Consider the following 20,271-nt stretch of genomic DNA (forward strand, 5'->3'; position numbering starts at 1 on the left):
GCTGAAGCCAAACACTTACAATTAAGTGCCAACAATAAATATTATTCGTGAAATTGATTTGGAACAAATTAGCTCTTATTAATTTTTTTCAAACTACAAATTATACAACCCTAGGGATTGGGCAAGTTTCCTTTTTTCTTTCTTTCTTTTAGAGCCTTTATCATGCTTAATCATTCCAAATTTCCCTTGAAATTATTTCATCGCCTAGATCAGTAAACTTTAATACACAAACACTTAGAGGCTAAAGTAATGTAAAAGGTTAAGTCTGAAAAGTTGAAAAAGGCCAATTATTGAAACAGTAAGCCTTGAAAGCAAACTTTTCTAGATTCTCTCCAAGATACTCTTGCCAATTAATCATTTAACTGCCAACTGTTAAAGCATGTTCTTGGAGTTAAATTCGACAGCATGTTGTCCATTAAAGAACATATTTCAAACCAGATTCTTAAGACATACGCCAAAAGTGGCGCTCTCTGGCGAATTAGGTGTTTTGCGCCTAGTAATGTAATGTTAAGGCTTTATTAAATATTTCATCTCGCCTTCTTTAGAATACTGCATTCCGCACTTTCTGGGAGTGTGGAGAGTACAGGTGAATCGGATGGAAGATTCTAATCAAGACATTCCTAGGTCCCTGCTGGGTTTCTGCAAATCTATTTTATAGGAGGATATGTTGTGTTATTTTTTGGAAACGCTACAGCACAGGAGAAAACATCAATCTCTTATCATGTTGTAAAGATATCTTCATAACAACGGTCCTAAGTATATCAAGGACTTTTTCGCTTCAGAGAAATTGAACGTAATTTATTTCATATATACTGAATATTCACACTGTGAAATACTATCGTTCGCTTCGTTCTTCAAAGTGTAAATCTCAGTATGTATAAAATAAAGATATTATATCTTAGAAAGTGCTTGAACGATTTTCATTCACGAGTTGCGATGCATCAAAAAAACTCACTCGTTCGCTTTTTTGATGCATAATCGTCTGTTCGGGATAGTATCAGATTTGATAACTTCGTGACGTCCCAACATGGGGACCATTTCGGCAATCGAAGATTTTCGTACCCAATTCGAAATTTTCACTGTTTATTCGTTTTTAATCGCCGTATGTACCAATAGCTCTATTGGAAATTAGTGATAGATACCGATCTTCGCGTGTACTCAAGATGGTAGTCATCAAGGAGTGATCGAGACGAAATTTTGGGCACAGAGGTAACAAGACAGTTTAAAGGACTAGTTTGGTTGAGGTGTTTTTTTCAACTTTGCCTTAAAGTTTAGGTCAGTAAATAAATTTTTTCGGGAACCAAAAAAATATGAAGCGGCTCTTCAAGCTATTTTCTCTTGATGCATTTGATAATTATCGTGATGCAAACCGCAGGAAAAAAGTGCATGGGGTGGTTTTAATTTACCGCTTAATCAGTCGCCAACCGCCATTTTGTGTTTTCGCCGACGCTTTTAATCTTTTTTTTTATCAATCGAACATTGCTGTCTAATTTACGATTTCTTACTTTACTCTGGCTTGATGGGAAACTTGGCTCAAGTACAGGTTTTACTTTATCTTGCCACAAGTCAGGAAATGGTCAGGAAAAAAAGGTCCTTCAAGGTCAGGGAAAAGTCAAGGAATTTAATCGAAGTCGGAGGAAATTTGTGTTTTTCAGAGACGTTAGGGAGAATATATTTTTTTTACCAATTCAGGTACTTGAGTAGGTTTTTTATTGACATGAAATGTAAACAAATCGGTTTTCCTGAAACAAAATTATAATTTGGTTCTAGTGGCACATACTGTAGAATATCTACCTAATGGCTCTTCCTTTATCTATCAAATTCCAGATTGAATTGTAATTTAGAAAAAAAGCAGACAATAAACGTGTTGGATTGTTTAAATATTGTTTCATAAAAATAAAGAGATGCAGATGTTAGGTTTCCAACAAAATCAATCCTTTTCCATATTGTGTCAAGGAACTATAATTAATCTGCCTTGCATGAGACTCACTGAAAGCGTATTAATAAATAATTGGGTGGAGAGAATGGTTGTGGGGTGGTTGGAAGTGACCACTGAATCCAATTTGGGAAATTGTAAAACTGGTCAGGAAAGTTTTACGTTTGCCGGGAATTTCATTAACCTATGGCTGTAGCAAGGCTATGCTTCAAATAAAGATTACTTTAGTTTTAAACACATCTCGTGTATTGGATCAAGTATGCAATTGAATATTTCTTGTTTGTGTCCTCAGGTCATTGGACTACCGAGATATTTCTTGAAGTAGACGACTTGTGAAGAATTCGATGTCTTATTATCGTTTTGTTTGTTTGTAGTTAATGCCATACAGTAACTTCCTTTTCATTGTGAAAAAATATAACCAAAAAGGAAAGTGGAACATTTTCTTCGATGAGCTGTTTATCTAATTTCCTCGCGCAGCAATTAAAGACGCCTAAAGCTTAAGTCAACCTTTAGGGATGCTTTCGGTTTTGCCTAAAGGCACTGAAATAAGAGCATTCGTCCTGTGCAGGCAGGAAATAGTAACGAGGAATGCGGCAAGCTGATAAATATGAAATGATGTGTATCAGTGGTGAGGAAAATAAGAAATCAATTCATCCCTGTCCTGTAGCTAAGCGCAAAGGTATAAGCTTTGTGAAAGTGAGGGGCCTTTGTCACTACTACCCACTCCTCGCCGGGGGGCGATGAAGTCACAGAAAGTGGCTGAAGACATTAAAACGAATACAACATATACAGCACTCGAGGGTTTGATATTGTGTTAAAAACACACATGGTTATCTTTCCCAGCTCAAAATATACAAGTTATTCTTGCATTTGATAAAGCGAAATCTTTTTGCTATATAACAAATCATTTGTTGACTAAGCTCGGTTCTTCTGTCAAGATAGCTGGATATTAGCCTCGTTCCTTTTTTTACGTCTTAAAACGCATAAAGAAAAGGAACTCGGCCCATATCCAGCCATCTCGACCTCACGCTTGGTCAAAAACGCATAAGCACTGAGTTTTGTGAGTGTTATCTTGTCATCGCGCGATAAGGAGTTATTAGAGATGTTGATTATTCCTGTCGTGATTGCCGGGCGTGACATAAACTGAGCGATTCAGTCCCCATGCTCCAATGCTCTACTATTGGGTTACAGAGAACTGTGTTGTGGAATGGGCTCTTAGTAGGTTCTTCTGTCACACACTTTCTTGAAACCAATAGGATGAGCAGCATATTTCCACACAACCCCGTCAAATAACAGAGTAGCCTTGACTATCCTCCAGCGTTCAGGTGTAAAGCACGCACGAAGCGGCGATAGCACGGAAGAAGTGTAGGGAGAAACACGAGACGTAGTCGTGTGTTTCTACCCACTTTTTGAGTGGGTGTACTCATCGATAAAATGTCCAATAAGATATATTTACACAATATCAAGGTCAGTACAAAGTCCTACAAACCTGACTCCAATGGAAGCCATGCGGAACATTGACATAACTTCTCCTTCGCCGCTCATGTGACGGCGTTCTCGACCCAGTTTCTTATCGGCATTTTTGCCAAGAACGCGTGTAGCCAAAAAATCAGTCAAATCACCTGGCACCCCCCTCCCCCCCCAGCCCCCACCATCCCAAAATTAAAATGACCGCAAAACACTACAGTACGCCCCTGCTTGGAGACCCATTATAACATAACGCCGATTCTAGGGGAGTTTCCATGAAAACAACTCTTATCGCTCACTTCACAACGCTATTACCGAGTTAAGAAGGATTATGTTAAATACGGAAGTTTCAACCTCCAGCTCAGAGGTCTCAGAGTATAGTTACCTATTTCCTCAAGAAACTGTCCCTGTTCATTTCTTCCAAAAGTTTAGTTTTAGCTTTGATCAAGCCGTAAGTACGTTTAAGTAAAAATGGGTACCAAACTCTATGTTCTGAAAGACGATTGATATCCGAAAAGTGTATATATTTTCCTGTGGAATCTAATTCAGTTCTGAAGCTGTTTACTGTTCGCCACTTGACCGGCCCTCAGTTGGTTGAATTATCTTCTTGTTACGCCAGCATAGCAGTTTAACAAATTCCTTTCGAAAGTGAGGATTTGTTGTAGCGTAAATCACGGGATTGATCGTGGCACTCATGAATAGCAAAATGGTGACAAGTAACTCCGTGATTCTGGGAGAAGTATCGGGAGAAAAGCGCTTCCAAAACGCAAACACCCAATGAGGGATCCAACAGAAAAGGAATCCAGCGGCAACATATCCTAAAGCTCGACTTATATTGATCTCTTTGGCAGAGATTCTTCCTGTGCCATTTGATGCATTCTGAAGCGAAGATGCCACGTTCTGCTGATGTTGCTTAATTTTGGTGAAAACTTTGTAGTAACTGAAGCAACCGACGAAAAAAGGCAGAACAAAGAGGATCCCAAACACGAGAAAATAGTGAATGATACGATTTTCATTTCTGAAAAAGGCTATAGAGCATACTGCATAACCAGGTATAAATTGAAACTTGTTCCAGCCTGTGAGTCGACCAACCAAAAGATAGAGGAAAAGGAAAAGCCACACACAGCTCAGCCAAATTTTAGACCTAAGCGGTGAGAATACCCTGTTGTAGTGGTTTGTCTTAACAATCCGCATATAGCGGTTAAACGCTGTCAAAGTCATGGTTGCTGGGGTTACATATGAGGCGAATAAATCCACAAAACCTTGAATCTGGCATAAGGCGTCTCCGAAATCCCATTTTCCGATGATAAAAACAGCTGAAGCCAATGGCATTTCAACTGTTGCGCAAATTAGATCGCTGACTGCTAAAGCGATAATATAAAGATTGGTAGTTGATCGTAGGTTTGGGTTTCTGTACACTGCTAAACAGACCAGAATGTTTCCAATGACACTGACGATGTTCATTATGAGGAGTACACTTGTTCCAGTTATAACTGCTGCGAGGCTTCGGAAGGGTAACTCTAAGTTGGACATTGCTTACTTTTGAATATCACTGTATCGACTGCTCAACAATTTAGCTTAAATGTTTTTATCTCTATAAGGATACGGCTAGCACGACTGACAGCGCGCAAAGATTAATGCTAAAAGGGAATTATGAGAACACGATATATAACTGATAAACAAGGGGACAGGTGTTATTTAGTGACATTTGCATATTTTCTTGACATCTAATTCAACTTCCAAGAAGAAAAACAATAAGAATATGTAAGCATGATATATAAGCAAAAAGAATCAGTATGCTAATTGGCTGATAGCGAGTTAATTGAAGCCAAACACTGCAAAAAGTTCAATTAAGTGTCAACCATAACTGATTACTCGTGAAATTGATTTGGAACAAATTAGCTCCTTTTAATTTTTTGCGGTTTGCATCACGATAATTATCAGATGCAATAAAAGAAAATAGATTGAAGAACCGCTCCATAATTTTCTGGATCCCGAAAATTTACTTACTGACCTAAGCTCTAAGGCAAAGTTGAAAAAAAACACCTCAACCAAACGTGTCATTTCAACTGTCTTGTTACTTCTGTGCCCAAAATTTCGCCTCGATCACTCCTTGATGACTACCACCTTGAGTAGACGCGAAGGTCAGTATCTATTAGATAATTTCCAACAGAATTATTGGTACATACGGCGAGTAATAACGACTACACAATGAACATTTCGAATTGGGTACGTAAATCTTCGATTGCCGAAATGGTCGCTAAGTTGTAACGTCACGTGGTTATTAGATCTGATACTATCCCGAGCAGACGATTATGCATCGAAAAGCGAACGAGTGAGTTTTTTAATGCATCGCAACTCGTAAATGAAAATCGTTCAAACACTTTCTAAGATATGATATCTTTATTTTATTCATACTGAGATTTACACTGTGAAGTACGAAGCGAACGATATTACTTCACAGTGTGAATATTAAGTTTGTACGAAATAAATTGCGTTTCTCTGACGCTAAAAAGTCCTTGATATACCTAGGACCGTTCTTATGAAGATATCTTTACAACATGATAAGAGATTGATGTTTTCTCCTGTCCTGTAGCGTTTCCATGTTTTAAATTAAGACATAACAGATCCCCCTATAAAATAGATTTGCAGAACCCAGCAGGGACCTAAGAATGTCATGATTAGCATCTTTCACCCGATTCACCTGGACTCTCCACCCTCCCAGAAGAGGGGAAAACAGTAATCTAAATGAGGCGAGATAAACGATTTATAAAGCCTTAACGTTACATTTTTAGGCACAAAACGCCTAATTCGTCTGAGAACGCCACTTTTGGCGTATGTCTTATGAATCTGGTTTGAAATATGTTCTTCAATGGAAAACATGCTGTCGAGTTCAACTCCAAGATTTTTAATAGTTGGCAGTTAAATGATTAATCGACATGAGTATCTTGGAGAGAATCGAGAAAGGTTTGCTTTCAAGGCTTCCTGTTTCAATAATTGGCCTTTATCAACTTTTCAGACAACCTTTACATTACCTCAGCCCCTTAGTAATTGTGTATTAAAGTTAATTGATGTAGGAGATGAAATAATTTGAAGGGCAATTTGGAATGAATAAGCGAAATTAAGGCTAGAAAAGAAAGAATAAAAAAGAAACTTGCCCACGCCCCAGGGGTGGTGCAATTTGTAGTCTTCAAAAAATTAAAAGGAGCTTATTTGTTCCAAATCAATTTCACGAGTAATCAGTTATGGTTGACACTTAATTGAACTTTTTGCAGTGTTTGGCTTCAATTAACTCGCTATCAGCCAATCAGCATACTGATTCTTTTTGCTTATATATCATGCTTACATATTCTTATTGTTTTTCTTCTTGGAAGTTGAATTAGATGTCAAGAAAATATGCAAATGTCACTAAATAACACCTGTCCCCTTGTTTATCAGTTATATATCGTGTTCTCATAATTCCCTTTTAGCATTAATCTTTGCGCAGTGTCAGTCGTGCTAGCCGTATCCTTATATATGGGGTGGTCTTGACTTATCGCTTAATCAATCGCCTACCGCCATTTTGTGTTTTCGACGATGCTTTTAATCTCTCTGTTTATCACTCGAACATTACTGTCTTATTTACGATTTCTTATTACTGCACAGGAAGTAGTTTGTAAGGAGGCCTTTTTAAAACAATGACGGTTCCTTTCATTTTACTGTTACTGCCCGGGGAGAACCTAAGTATTACACAAAACAAAACTATTAATAGTTCTTTGTCAAATGAGAGCCTGTTGTCATCGAATGTTATTCTCCGTTTGAGGGTTGACCTTGGTTTGGCTTCTACTTGCTTCATGCTAAGGATAAACTCTGGCTTGATGGGCAACTTAGCTCAAGTACAGGTTTTACCTTATTTTGACTCAAGTCAGGAAATGGTCAGAGAAAAAAGGTCCTTCTAGGTCAAGGAAAAGTCAAGGAATTTTAATTCCTTGTGGAATCAGAGGAAATTAATGTTTTTCAGACAAGTTAGGGAGAATATTTTTTTTTACCAATTTAAGTAATTAAGTAGGTTTTTTATTGACGTGAAATGTAAATAAATTGGTTTTCCTAAAACAAAATTATAATTTGGTTTTAGTGGTACATACGGTAGAATATCCGCTTAATGGCTCTACCTTCATATATCAAATTCCAGATTGAATTGTAATTTAGAAAAAGCAGACAACAAACGTGCTGGATTGTTTAAATATTGGTTCATAAAAATTAAGAGATGCAGATGTTAGGTTTCCAACAAAATCAATCCTGAAGATTTTAGATATATGAAAATTCACATATTTGCACTGCGGTGGAGAGATGAAATTAGGAGATCCTCGCAGCTAAGAACACTACTGAAACGAGTAGTTGTAAATAGGACCTGAAAAAAATTCAGGCCCGTACGGGATTTGAACCCATGGCCTCTGCGATACCGGTGCAACGCTCTACCAATTGAGCTAACAAGCCAACTGGGAGCTGGTCAATGAATTGGGTGCAAATAAACATCCAAGTGAAAGAAGATTTTAGATATATGAAAATTCACATATTTGCACTGCGGTGGAGAGATGAAATTAGGAGATCCTCGCAGCTAAGAACACTACTGAAACGAGTAGTTGTAAATAGGACTGAATTTTCATACATCTAAAATTTTCATTCACTTGGATGCAGAGGTCATGGGTTCAAATCCCAGGTCCTATTTACAACTACTCGTTTCAGTAGTGTTCTTAGCTGCGAGGATCTCCTAATTTCAAAATCAATCCTTTTTCCATGTTGTGTCAAGGAACTATAAATTAATCTGACTTGCATGAGACTCACTGAAAGCATATTAATAAATAATTGGGTGGAGAGAATGGTTGTGGGGTGGTTGGAGGTAATCACTAGAGCCAATTTGGGAAATTGTAAAACTGGTCAGGGAAATTTTAAATTTGCTGAGGAATTTCGTAAACCTATGGCTTAGCAACCATGTTGCAAATACATGTACTTCTGTCTCAAAGTTAACTGAAAATGTCTTATTTAATTCATAATTTGTAACAATATCATATCATAAGTATGTTATTCTTTTTTATTGTCCAGATTCTTTGTATTGTTTTTTTTTAACATTTCCTTAATGCTTCTTTACAAATATTTCACAGGAAGCCCCAAATAGCACCTTTCCCTCTGTGGCATAGTTCAGGACAAATACCTTTGTACTGAAGAAAAACAAACAAGATTTGTCACTTGAACACTTTGTGAATAAAAGTCAAGACCTAAAGTTCAAATTACACCTTTGTATACAATTGGACAAGATGAAGTTCAGGGGGAGGACATCAAGAATGTTACTAAATTAGAGAATCTCCATAGCAGAGAAGAAAAATTCCATTTGTCTCTGATGAAAATGTCATGGCTGTGCTTCAAATTAAGATGAATGATTTTAAAGGAAATTTCCTCTTTAATAAAAAGAACTATTTCTCTGTCTTCAATTGAGTGTGAGAATGAACTCAATCAGGATATGGAAACTGAGTAGGAAATTTTAATGTGGAAGATTATGATGATCATGAAGTTTATGTTTCATCACTGAACGTTTCCTTCGGCATATTTGGGTCATCATTTCCGTCATTGTTGTTGTTGCATGAAACTGTGTAACTGCTCTGACCATGGCATTGGATGTTAACATTGTACTTCATTTCACTTAAGTCATGGGTCCAAGCTTTAGTTTCTTACTGCAGAAGCAAGAAATAATCTGACTATTTCATAGTTTCCTCACTTTTACTTTATCTGTTTATTTAGAAATAATGTATCTTCTTGAATGGCCTCGATCGAAGTAGTTTAATGTGGTTATTCTTATGTTCTGAGTTTGATGATTTTCGACATGGCAAAATTCCCTGTTGGTGCTCCCTGGTGACACAGGCGGTGTGCGCACTCTGATTGCGTTGCATCGTGGCAGGAGAATGTGAATTACGAAAGTTTCAACCTCCAGCTCCTGTTTTGTTAAGATCTCTGAGTATAGTTGACTATGTCTTCAGGAAACTGTCCCCGTTCATTTCTTCCAAAAGTTTATAGTATCAGCTTTGATCAAGCCGTAAGTACGTTTTAGTGTTAAAACCGGTATCAAACTCCATGTTCTGAAAAACAATTGATATCCGAAAGGTGCGTATATATTTTCTTATGGAATCTAATTCAGTTCTGAAGCTGTTTACTGCTCGTCACTTGACCGGCCCTCGGTTGGTTGAATTTTCTCCCCGTTACACCAGCATAAGAGTTTGACAAATTCCTTTCGAAAATGAGGATTTGTTGTAGCGTAAATCACGGGATTGATCGTGGCACTCATGAAGAGAAAAATGGTGACAAGTAACTCCGTGGTTCTTGGAGAAGTATCAGGAGAGAAGCGCTTCCAAAACACAAACACCCAGGGAGGGATCCAACAGAAAAGGAATCCAGCGGCAACATACCCTAAAGCTCGACTTATATTGATCTCTTTGGCAGAGATTCTTCCTGTGTCATTTGAAACATTCTGAAGCGAAGATGCCACGTTCTGCTGATGTTGCCTAATCTTGGAGAAAACTTTGCAGTAACTGAAACAACCGACAGAGAGAGGCAAAACAAAGAGGATCCCAAACATGAGAAAATAGTGAATTATGCGATTTTCATTTTTAACAAAGGCTATAGAGCATACTGCATAACCAGGTATAAATTGAAACTTGTTCCAGCCTGTGAGTCGACCAACCAAAAGATAGAGGAAAAGCCACACGCAACTCAACCAAATTTTAGACCTAAGGGATGAAAAAACCCTGTTGTAGTGGTTTGTCTTAACAATCCGCATATAGCGGTTAAACGCTGTCAAAGCCATGGTTGCTGGGGTTACATATGAGGCAAATGCATCCACAAAACCTTGAATCTGGCATAAGGCGTCTCCGAAATCCCATTTTCCGGTGATAAAAACAGCTGAAGCTAATGGCATTTCAACTGTTGCGCAAATTAGATCGCTGACTGCTAAAGCGATAATATAAAGATTGGTAGTTGATCGTAGGTTTGGGTTTCTGTACATTGCTAAACAGACCAGAATGTTTCCAATGACACTGACGATGTTCATTATGAGGAGTACACTTGTTCCAGTTATAACTGCTGCGAGGCTTCGGAAGGGCAAATCCAAGTTGGACATTGCTTACTTTTGAATATCAGTGTATCGATCGATTTATACCCGGCAATTTAGCCTGAATGTTTTATCTTTATAAGGATACGGTTAGCACGACTAACAGCGCACAAAGATTAATGTTAAAATGGAATTTTGAGAACACAATATATATCTGACAAACGGGGGGGGGGGGGGCAGGTGTTATTTGCATATTTTATCGACATCTAATTCAGCTTCCAACACGAACAACTTAAGAATATGGATAGAAATTCAACAAACGTGCCAATTATTTCCAGAAAGGGAATGATAATCTTGACTAGCCTTTCCTAGATTTCAGTCATCACCATGATGTGTTACATTTGGTTGCAGTGAAAGAGCTCGAATGAGTAAAAAATCGACACCTTGAGCTCAGGTTAATTACGAATTTTACGAAAACTTTCGTATTTACTTTAGAAGTAAAATTTATTGCTTATATGTCTATTTATGCAAAAAGAATCAGTTTGTTCATTGCCTGATAGATAGTTAGTTGAAGCCAAACCCTTACAATTAAGCGCCAACTATAAATATTGTTCGTGAAATTGATTTGGCACAAATAAGCTCCAATTAATTTTTAAAGACTACAAATTACACAACCCCTGGGGCGTGAGCAAGCTTAGTTTCCTTTTTTTCTTTCTTTTAGAGCCCCAATCATAGTTATTCATTCCAAATTGGCCTTCAAAGTATTTCTTCACCTTGATCAATTAACCTAAATACACAAACACTGAGAGGCTTAGATAATGTAAAAGTTAAGTCTGAAAAGTTGAAAAAAGGCCAATTATTGAAACATTGAGCCTTAAAAGCAAACCTTTCTCGATTCTTTTTAAGATACTCTTGTCAATTAATCATTTAACTGCCAACTACTAAACTTCTTCAAGTTAAACTCAACAGCATGTTTTCCATTGAAGAACATATTTCAAACCAGATTCGTAAGGTATACACCAAAAGTGGCGTTCTCTGGCGAATAAGCCGTTTTGTACCTAACAATGTAATGTTAAGGCTTTATAAATCCCTTTTCTCGCCTCATTTAGATTACTGTTTTCCGCTCCTTCTTGGAGTGTGGAGAGTACAGGTGAATCGGATGGAAGATGCTAATAATGACATTCTTAGGTCCCTGCTGGGTTTTTGCAAATCTACTTTATAGGAGGATCTGTTCTATATTATTTTAAAACATGAAAACGCTACAGCACAGAAGAAAATATCAATCTTCTATCATTTCATAAAAATGTTTTCATAATATCTGTCCTAAGTCCATCAAGGACTTTTTTCGCGTCAGAGAAACGCAATTTATTTCATACTGAGATTCACACTGTGAAGTACTGTCGTTCGTGTCTCTCATTGGGCTAACGATGTATTTTACAGTCGTTCGCGTCGTACTTCACAGTGTAAATCTCAGTATGTGTGAAATAAATATATATCTTGGAAAGTGCTTGAACGATTTTCATTCACGAGTTGCGATACATCAAAAAACTCACTTTGACTCCTATCAAAGATTTCCTATAACTCAGACAGATTCAAAGAAAACGAGTCGTTTGACTTGTCTGAAATATAAATGAAAACATGGGGGACTAAATGCTAAACCTGTTCGTCAATGAATAATTCGTTTGGGAAGATTCCAAACAAGCAGCGCACGAAAGAAAAAAACAACCTCAGCTCATGTAACGCTGCGATAAAAGGCATGGTTGCTATAACAAAGGCAGATAAACAATGTAATAATTATTTTCTAGGCAATTTTCATTCAACAACCGTAGCACCTCGATATCGATCATGTTCGGCAAGCATCACATCAAATTAATAAAAGGAGTAAACATCTAAAGAAACTCTGGTGCTACTTTGGTTGGAGAGTATAGTACGTGAATTGGCCACCGTAAAGAGTTTAAAAGCTGATGTTTTGGGCTTAGCCCTTCGTCAGAGTGATTGGGAGAATTGTGGGTTGTGTGTGCGTTTTTATGCAGAAAATGGAGCTATGCTATTGGTTGGGAATATGGTGACGAGAAAACAAGAATAAATCATTACAACATTCAGTCGATCACCCTGTATAAAGAGGTCCGTTTTAAAAGATCGGAATGTTTTTTTTCCCCTTAATTTCACCTGTAGTAAGCGGTATTAGTCACATCCTTTACTGAGTCCCAACGACCTGTCGGTATAAAGTTCTCCACCTGTATCCATGATCCCTTGAAGTGCAACCAGTCAAACAAAGCTAGGAATAATCTTTCAGGTGAAATTTAGTCCATGTGTATCTCCCGAAAGCAATGTTAGTGGAATTTTTGAGCGATTTCTTGTAGATTAAGAGGTCAATTATGATAAAACATGACGTTTTTAACACTCCTATTCTGTGAAACCTGTATTAAGCGGTCACGGTCATTTCCCGTGGGTGACCGCTTCAGGTTCGGCTGCATCACTTTACACTACACTTTGACCTTGTGTTTTGAAATAACGTACACAACACAAACCGGAACAACACTCAAAATAATTGAGGAAAATATGTTGCCTTTGCTGTGACATCTGCAAACGATAGACATTCGAGTCTTCTCGGATAATGGCGATAAACCCTCGGCCCCGTCTCTTGCATTTTTTCTGTACTGGCTTGCAGGGGACGTTAAATAATCCTCCTTCTTTTTCGCAAATAGCAGGGAACATAGTTCTGATGTTGCGATTTGGCCTTGTTATTGTTTACACAAGCATCCATTTAAACCAGTTGAATCGGGCCACCCTGTATAAATATCGAAAATAGATAATCAAATAAATGAAAATAAATAAATCAGATTTTGAGCGCGAGGTTTCTAACGTGTGATAATTGAAGAGGCCCGAATCACCCAGAGATTGCGAGAGAGAATAATATACACGTTTTTGGAAAAACTACTTATTCATCTTTCGAAACTTAATAAAAAGACAGGTTCAAGTTTTCATTTTCGTTTGTTTACAACTACACACTGTTTGGCCATTCTCTTTAATCACTATCCGGCTGTTACGGAATAGATAAAGAGTAGCGTAGCCAATAAAATTGCAGCGTTTGTAGAACGCGAATATCTTATTAAGGCTACTTTCCTGGAATGTAATAAGTATTATCCTAAAATGATTTAGAAGGCCGTTTTTAAAAAACAGTTTACGAAACTGACAACGGATTAGTAACATCCCTTTAAACTGAAATAGACATTGATACCAAATTACGTTGCAATTGCGAATATGACTAGGATTCGCTATCTAACGCTGAAGCGTTGCAATATTCCGTCAGGGGTGTACAAGCACAATAAACAATTATTCGAAAAATTAATTTCTCTCTTTCTTTTTCGTTTTGTTTTGTTTTTATTTTGTTTTGTTTTTAAATGAAAATGCACTAAAAAAATTATTTTTTATCTATAAAGGTAGCTTAGATCGAAGAATCGCATTTAATATCATAACTGATTAGTTATACATCCTTTACTTAATAATTTACACTTTTGTGAAAGAGAAAATTACAAATTCGCCGTTTGCACCTCCTGCTTGAAAAGTTTAACGTGCCATATGCTCTCGTTTGTAATTGTACTGGTCCAAACGTTCTGATATGATTCATCTTCGCTGTACAGCAAGTTTGATCTTTTTCCCACAAGGCAGGTAAGACTGGAGATCCAAGTTCATTGGCTAGATAAAAGTCGTTACCTTTGAAATCCATTTGTACACCAGTCCCACATACAGCCCTTGAAGATGCATCAAAGCTCCAAACGACAGAAACTTAACAGCAGCGAAAGATCTTCAGGAGAGCATTCTTCAATTCTGGAATTCTGAATGCATTGCTAAATTGTAAAAACTTGATTATAAATATTGTCTTGAACCAAAATAGGTGGAAATTACTATACCGACGTCCAATTCAAACAAGAAATTTACAATTTGAAATGGAAGCCAAGTAAATAGAGAAGCTCCTGTTATCAACAATAATGTTTTTGCTAACTTAACCTCTATATTTACATGATCATTGTTCTCGAAGGGAGACTTTTGCTTTCTCCAAAGATAATCAAAGTGCTCTGTGAGCAAACTCGTGAATTGACACATGATTTTTTAGATTATATTTAATGTTATATGGTTTAGGGAATTTTGTGGTTGATTGTCATATCTGGAGTACGAGCAGTAGTTCGGTGTTCGCTAATGTAGCAAAGAAACAAAGTAACGTTGGGATAAGAAGGCATTACAATTGAAATGATTATGCATTTACAAGGGTGGATGATGTCATGTGTTTTAATCGTCTATCATTTTTGTTTCTGGTTTAAAAGAAAAGGTTGGAAGTAAATGTGGGTGAAAAGTGAAATTTACTGTCTATCATTGCAAATATTAGAAAATCAAGGCAATATTGTCCTAATGAAAACATTAACGATTCCCTCTTTATCAAATGAGACAAACGGGAACGAGTTTTGAGTGATATAACTAAGCCAAGCCTGCCACCGTCATTTTGGATCTCCGCCTGGGTAGATTTAAGTCATGTGCTAGGCAACGTATAATCAATAACAAGATAGAATTTCATTTCAGGCCTATTTATCAATTTTGTGGTGTATAACTTTCGCATTTTAGTACGTTGTATGTATGTTGAATCTTCAAATTGTCTTGAAACTTAAAAGAAAATTGTTCTTTAAAAATTCACTGAAAATCGGTAGCTAAAATTGTTTGTTTAGGTGTTATTTGATTTTCGTGTTAACTTGTAATTTCCTCAGTCGCCGGCATCTTTTGTTGCTTCACACAGGAAAAACACACGCGACGAGAGGTAATGAACAATTTTGTCCTTAATCTCACGGCATAACAGAAAAAGCTTTTGAACATCTGTAAACTCCGAGCGCTTCGCAGTAAGTGATATTTTCAATGAATCTTCGGATTGTTTTCAAGTTCAAGGATTGTAAATTATAATTTTATGAAAAACGGAGGTTGTTCTGTTATTTCAGTGTGAATCCTTGCATGCCTGCCAGTCGCTGGCGCCACTTGTTGAAACTAAAACGAAAAAAAAAACCCTTTTAAGATTATCATTGGCTTCTTTTTCACCCCACCACTATTCTTAGCAACAAAGGTCGCCATTTCGTTTGTTTATTGCTCGCCAAAAACTATCAAATGCACTTAAAAGCCTAAAATCGAAAAAAAGTTTACAGGAATCGACCAATCGAGCGAGCGAGCGAGCGAGTGCCATTCCCCACATCGTATCTACAACTCGCTCTTGAGCATGCGCGCAATTCACGAGTTAAAAAGTTAGAGCTACAGGTCTAGCAACTCTATCCTCTCTTTCATAATCAGGTGAAAAATTTTACGAAATAACAGTATTTCAACCTAAAACTACAACTAACAAATATACAATTTTTTTTATAATAAATTTTTGATTAATTTTTTTAAACCTGAACCAGTGAGTAGCACTCTGCGAACAATAGCTGTAAAACTTCTTTATTATACGACGCTTTTGGTTTGTCGTAAACTTCCACCGGGAGTTTTACAAATCAAAACTAAACATCTGTAATTACAAGTCATAGCTAACGGCCATACGGCATGATTTTAGCAAGCTAGCTGCCAAGCTGGAATATCTTCCATCTGGTTATTGAAGTCTGAATTTCACCGGTGTCGATTTTTTTCATTTTCTGTCTTGTTACCTCAAGCACAGTATCGACAAAATTCTGCTCAGCCAGCGCCATATCGACGGAGAAGCATGGCTTTTAATCTCAAATGTTTACAATCGATGTTAACTCGACTTTCAGCTCTGGTAAAAAAGGCGAACATTAATATCAAAATTTAAAATGATAATAAGCTACAGCATCTTCCTTCGCCAGTGGTACTTGTTAGATGATCTGAGACCTTATTGCATCCCAGCACCGCTGGGATAAATGTTTAGCCAGTAAGGTTCCCGGAAAGTGCATCAACATTCCTTGGTTTTTATTAAGAAAAGTTTTGACAAAATGCATTCCAGTCTGCTGCACAAATAATGGACTTTTGACCCACAAATTAAAACTAATCTTTCCAGCTTGCATAAGACGTTTATTTTGACAGTTTTATTGACAATCTGTCGCATTAAATTGATTATTCCGGCCCGTTTAAGCCTCAAATTTACTTTTTGCCGTCTAAATGCTGTGCGGGGTTATTTGGAGTAATCGCTGGCAAACCTTCTCATTTAAGGATATGAGTGTTTTTTTCAGTTTCAAATACTTCTTAGGCTATTTATTAATTTAATTGTTTATTTACACGTGAATGTGGCCATGGAGGGTTAGAGAAAAACTCTCAAGCAATTGTCCTTTGAAATTTGGAGTTGTCGCGCGTCAATTGTACCGGATATAAGAATACATTAACTCTACTCGATGGTTTCGATTACAGTAAGCAGATATTTTGCGAGTTGCCCGGTAATTTTCCGAGTCCCATCAAGTCTACAAATGAGCAAAATATATATTCACATATGTTAAACCATGGAATAAGGTACTTTATTACTTTACTATTCTCAGTCATTTTCTAGTGTTTTAGCTTCTAGTTTTCAAATTACTTCTCACGGCCGATTGCATAGGGCGTGTTCGACAAAAGAAAAGAAAAAACAGCAGAAACATTTGTTGATTTAAGTGAATCAAGCCTAAAAGACGGAAAAGGCAAAGTATGGATCGTTAAGTGCAGCCGTTTTCATTGCTCTTCTTTCCGTCCCCTGTACTTGAGCGTAACTAGCCGTGGCATATTTTTTCCCGTTCCGTTGCCCTGATAAGAAAAAATGGCGTAATAGTAAAATGACAAGGAACAAGTACAAGGCCTGAAAGCTGAATAGATTTACGGGTCCACCTCCACCTCATTAAGAATCGAATTAACCAGCGAACGCTATACTTAAATTAAAACGTACATGGTGACGACAAATTACAATCATGCTTGAAAAGCTACCATCGACGATTGAATGTAACATGTATAAACAGCCTCCAGAAAACAAAACATTTCAGACCTTAATGAAATGCATAGGTTTTTCCAAGCTTTAGGCCTTAGGGAAACCCAGCAGGAATATTTATGTGTATACGGTCTGTAATAGAGCATTAAGAGTGTTGTTTTTGTTGGAAACAGTTGAATGTTTTAAATTTTTGCTGTAGTTTAATTATTTGTACTCGATTTTTTACAGCAGAAATATGTCGAGCTAGAAGATGTTGAACGAGAAGATATTTCATAGAGGAATAAAATAGTCTGGTAAGATTTTGCTTTGCCAGTGTATGGGGTCATTAGATTAGCATAAAGTGATCGAGTTGTGTTTCATTTTTCAAGAATCAGTCAGTTCTTGGCGTTCTAATTTTTCTTTCATATTTCAAAAAAATTTAAAAATATAACTACATATATACTTCATATATACAAATATTTTTTGTGTTTTCCTTTGCTTTCGCCTTTTTTTTCGATAAGCAGCTGCAGTCAGAATGACACTCGTTTATAGGCTAGCTTTACTTGGGAAATATATATTTACACAAAAGCTTTCGGGAAAACATCATTCATTAGCGTGTATGATCACTCATAATTAATAAGCCGATTATCAGAACGATAAAGTTTCCGATTTATTGCTTTCTTTACTTTTTATTTTATTTTCTTTTTTTCCGTTTTTCGTGTTTCTTCCGTATGAACAATAACTCAGGCTAATCTCCACCTGCAGGCTGTCACTTTTTTAAAAATTCATACCTTCTAAATCACAAGGGGTCTACATGGCCATAAACTCAAAGAGCCAAACATCTCCGTTAACCATCACATTTAATTGAAATACAAAGCATTTTCCCTTGCGGATGGCATCGGAGTGAAGAAAAGATCCTTGCAGCGAGCTGCAATGAACAGAAATAGTAGAAAAGAAGCCAAAATAAATTCGGTCTGCGGCGAGATTCGAACCCATGCCTCCTAAGTTATAGTTGGCTTAGAGAAAAAATGAGGAGATGGCTTTTAAGGCTAAATGTTAAAATATCTCCATTGCTGTCACCAGGAATTTTTTGCGATTAACTTGTTTTTTATCACTAATGGTTAAAATTTGACAATTTTCATGCTTAACGGCTAAAATTTTTGGCGGTTTTACGGCCAACGATTTTCCCCATTGAGACACTCTTGGGTGCTGTGACCAACTGAGTAACGATGCCATACTTTGGCGGCGAGAGAAACTCTGAATTATATTAGTTGGTTATTTAAAAAATGAAGGATTTATGTAACATAGTACAAATTTTGTTTTGTTTTGATACCAAAAGGTTTCTCTGGTATTATCACATCAACAGCATCCCACTGCTATGGATCTCAACACATGGAATATGTTCTGGAGGTTATGTTTTGGATTTTTGGCAACTTTGATCGTTGCTGGAAATATTCTAATCATCTGGATGTTTTTTAAGCTGAGACGCCGAAAGCGTTCTTCATTTCTTCTGATCAGTTTGGGCGTGGCTGATTTACTGGTTGGAGTTTTAGCTATTCCCCTTTTCATAGCAACATATGAATCAGCTTCAATAACAACAGGGCGTATTTTCCACCTCATTGACATGTTTACAAGTATATCGTCCATTTATACACTTGCAGTCATTTCCTTGGAGAGAATGTTCGCCATCGGTTGGCCTCTTCGTCACAGAACTACAAACGTTCGTGTTTATATCTGTGCTATTTCCATACCGTGGATCATCGCAGCAATATTCGCTGTTTTATTTAATAGAAAATTAAACTTCATTACAGGAGACAGCATAATCCACCTTCTAGTTTTGTTTTCTGCAACGCCTTTATTAGTTATGTGTGTAGCGTATTATGTTATTTGGAGGAAACAAAAATCACCAATATGTAACCATAACAATGTCATCAGAGAAGCGAAATTAGCAAACACATTATTTTTTATTACAGGAGCTTCTGTTTTCACTTGGCTTCCATTCCAGATTCTTATCCTGTTGGTAAATTTACAAATAACTGCAAACTTTTCTCATCTGCAAATGACGATATTCATCATCAGGGTTTTACAATACAGCAATTCTTTCGTAAACGTAATCATTTACCCTCTAAGAATTCCAGAATTTAAAAACTGCCTGCTACACTCACTTCGTTGTTGTGTGGTTCCCCATCGAGTATTTAGAGCTAGAGTTTTACCTTCAGTTGAGTCTGGGTCAGTTGTATCCTTAGTAAGATTTACGAGCACGCAGTTTTTATCACCGAGCTCTAAACTGGAGAGCGTAGTTTGATTGCTTTAAGTGATACAATTGAGGGGAAATCGTGCTCTTTATCATCTGTTTGAGTGTAAAAGTAAGACACCTTAATGAATCTCAAACTAGTTCAAAGCCGCGGTAAACAGAGATGTATACTTACCGAGAACGAAAGTGTCGAGGGTGGTATCAGACAGTTTCACATCAGCTGAGATAAATAGTCTAATAGTCTTGATATTCACCCCTTAAGATGAAGTATAAGCGGCAATATCATCAGACATAAATATCTCTTTAATTCGGACATCAAACCGGAAAAACATCGTACCATGGTAACGCACGGAGATATGAAATTTCTCATATTGAAATACTTTTCAACACGAGAATAGAAGTTTGGTATCTCTGAGTTTCGTGCCTACGCACTCGTCGGACAGATTTTATGAAAAACATTATTGTAGGCTAATTTATATATATAAAAAAGGTAGCTGCTGATTACAGTAGGTTGTTGTTATATAATAGGTGAGAAAAAGCGAAAATTACAATGGGTGTGGATGTATTAATGAAGGACAATGAGGCAGTAGGTGTGAATATATTGACAAAAGTCTATTGTAGCG

The 20,271-nt window shown here is 37.0% G+C and overlaps 3 protein-coding genes across 3 annotated transcripts; 1 reads left to right on the forward strand and 2 right to left on the reverse strand.

The window, feature by feature from the left end:
- Nucleotides 1-3,964: 3,964 nt before the first annotated feature.
- On the reverse strand, nucleotides 3,965-4,936 carry LOC131776879 (histamine H2 receptor-like). Its single transcript, XM_059093084.2, has one exon. It carries the CDS (start codon nucleotides 4,934-4,936, stop codon nucleotides 3,965-3,967), a length of 972 nt encoding a protein of 323 aa, XP_058949067.2.
- Nucleotides 4,937-9,584: 4,648 nt separating this feature from the next.
- LOC131776878 (histamine H2 receptor-like) lies at nucleotides 9,585-10,550 on the reverse strand. Its single transcript, XM_059093083.2, has one exon. It carries the CDS (start codon nucleotides 10,548-10,550, stop codon nucleotides 9,585-9,587), a length of 966 nt encoding a protein of 321 aa, XP_058949066.2.
- A 6,315-nt stretch (nucleotides 10,551-16,865) lies between these two features.
- On the forward strand, nucleotides 16,866-20,271 carry LOC131776877 (adenosine receptor A3-like). Its single transcript, XM_066162938.1, has 3 exons — nucleotides 16,866-16,970; nucleotides 17,644-17,708; nucleotides 18,734-20,271. The coding sequence occupies exon 3, from the start codon at nucleotides 18,773-18,775 to the stop codon at nucleotides 19,697-19,699; it is 927 nt and encodes a 308-aa protein (XP_066019035.1). The 5' UTR covers nucleotides 16,866-16,970; nucleotides 17,644-17,708; nucleotides 18,734-18,772; the 3' UTR covers nucleotides 19,700-20,271.

The sequence above is a fragment of the Pocillopora verrucosa genome, chromosome 3, assembly GCF_036669915.1.
Source record: "Pocillopora verrucosa isolate sample1 chromosome 3, ASM3666991v2, whole genome shotgun sequence".
Classification (NCBI taxonomy): domain Eukaryota; kingdom Metazoa; phylum Cnidaria; class Anthozoa; order Scleractinia; family Pocilloporidae; genus Pocillopora; species Pocillopora verrucosa.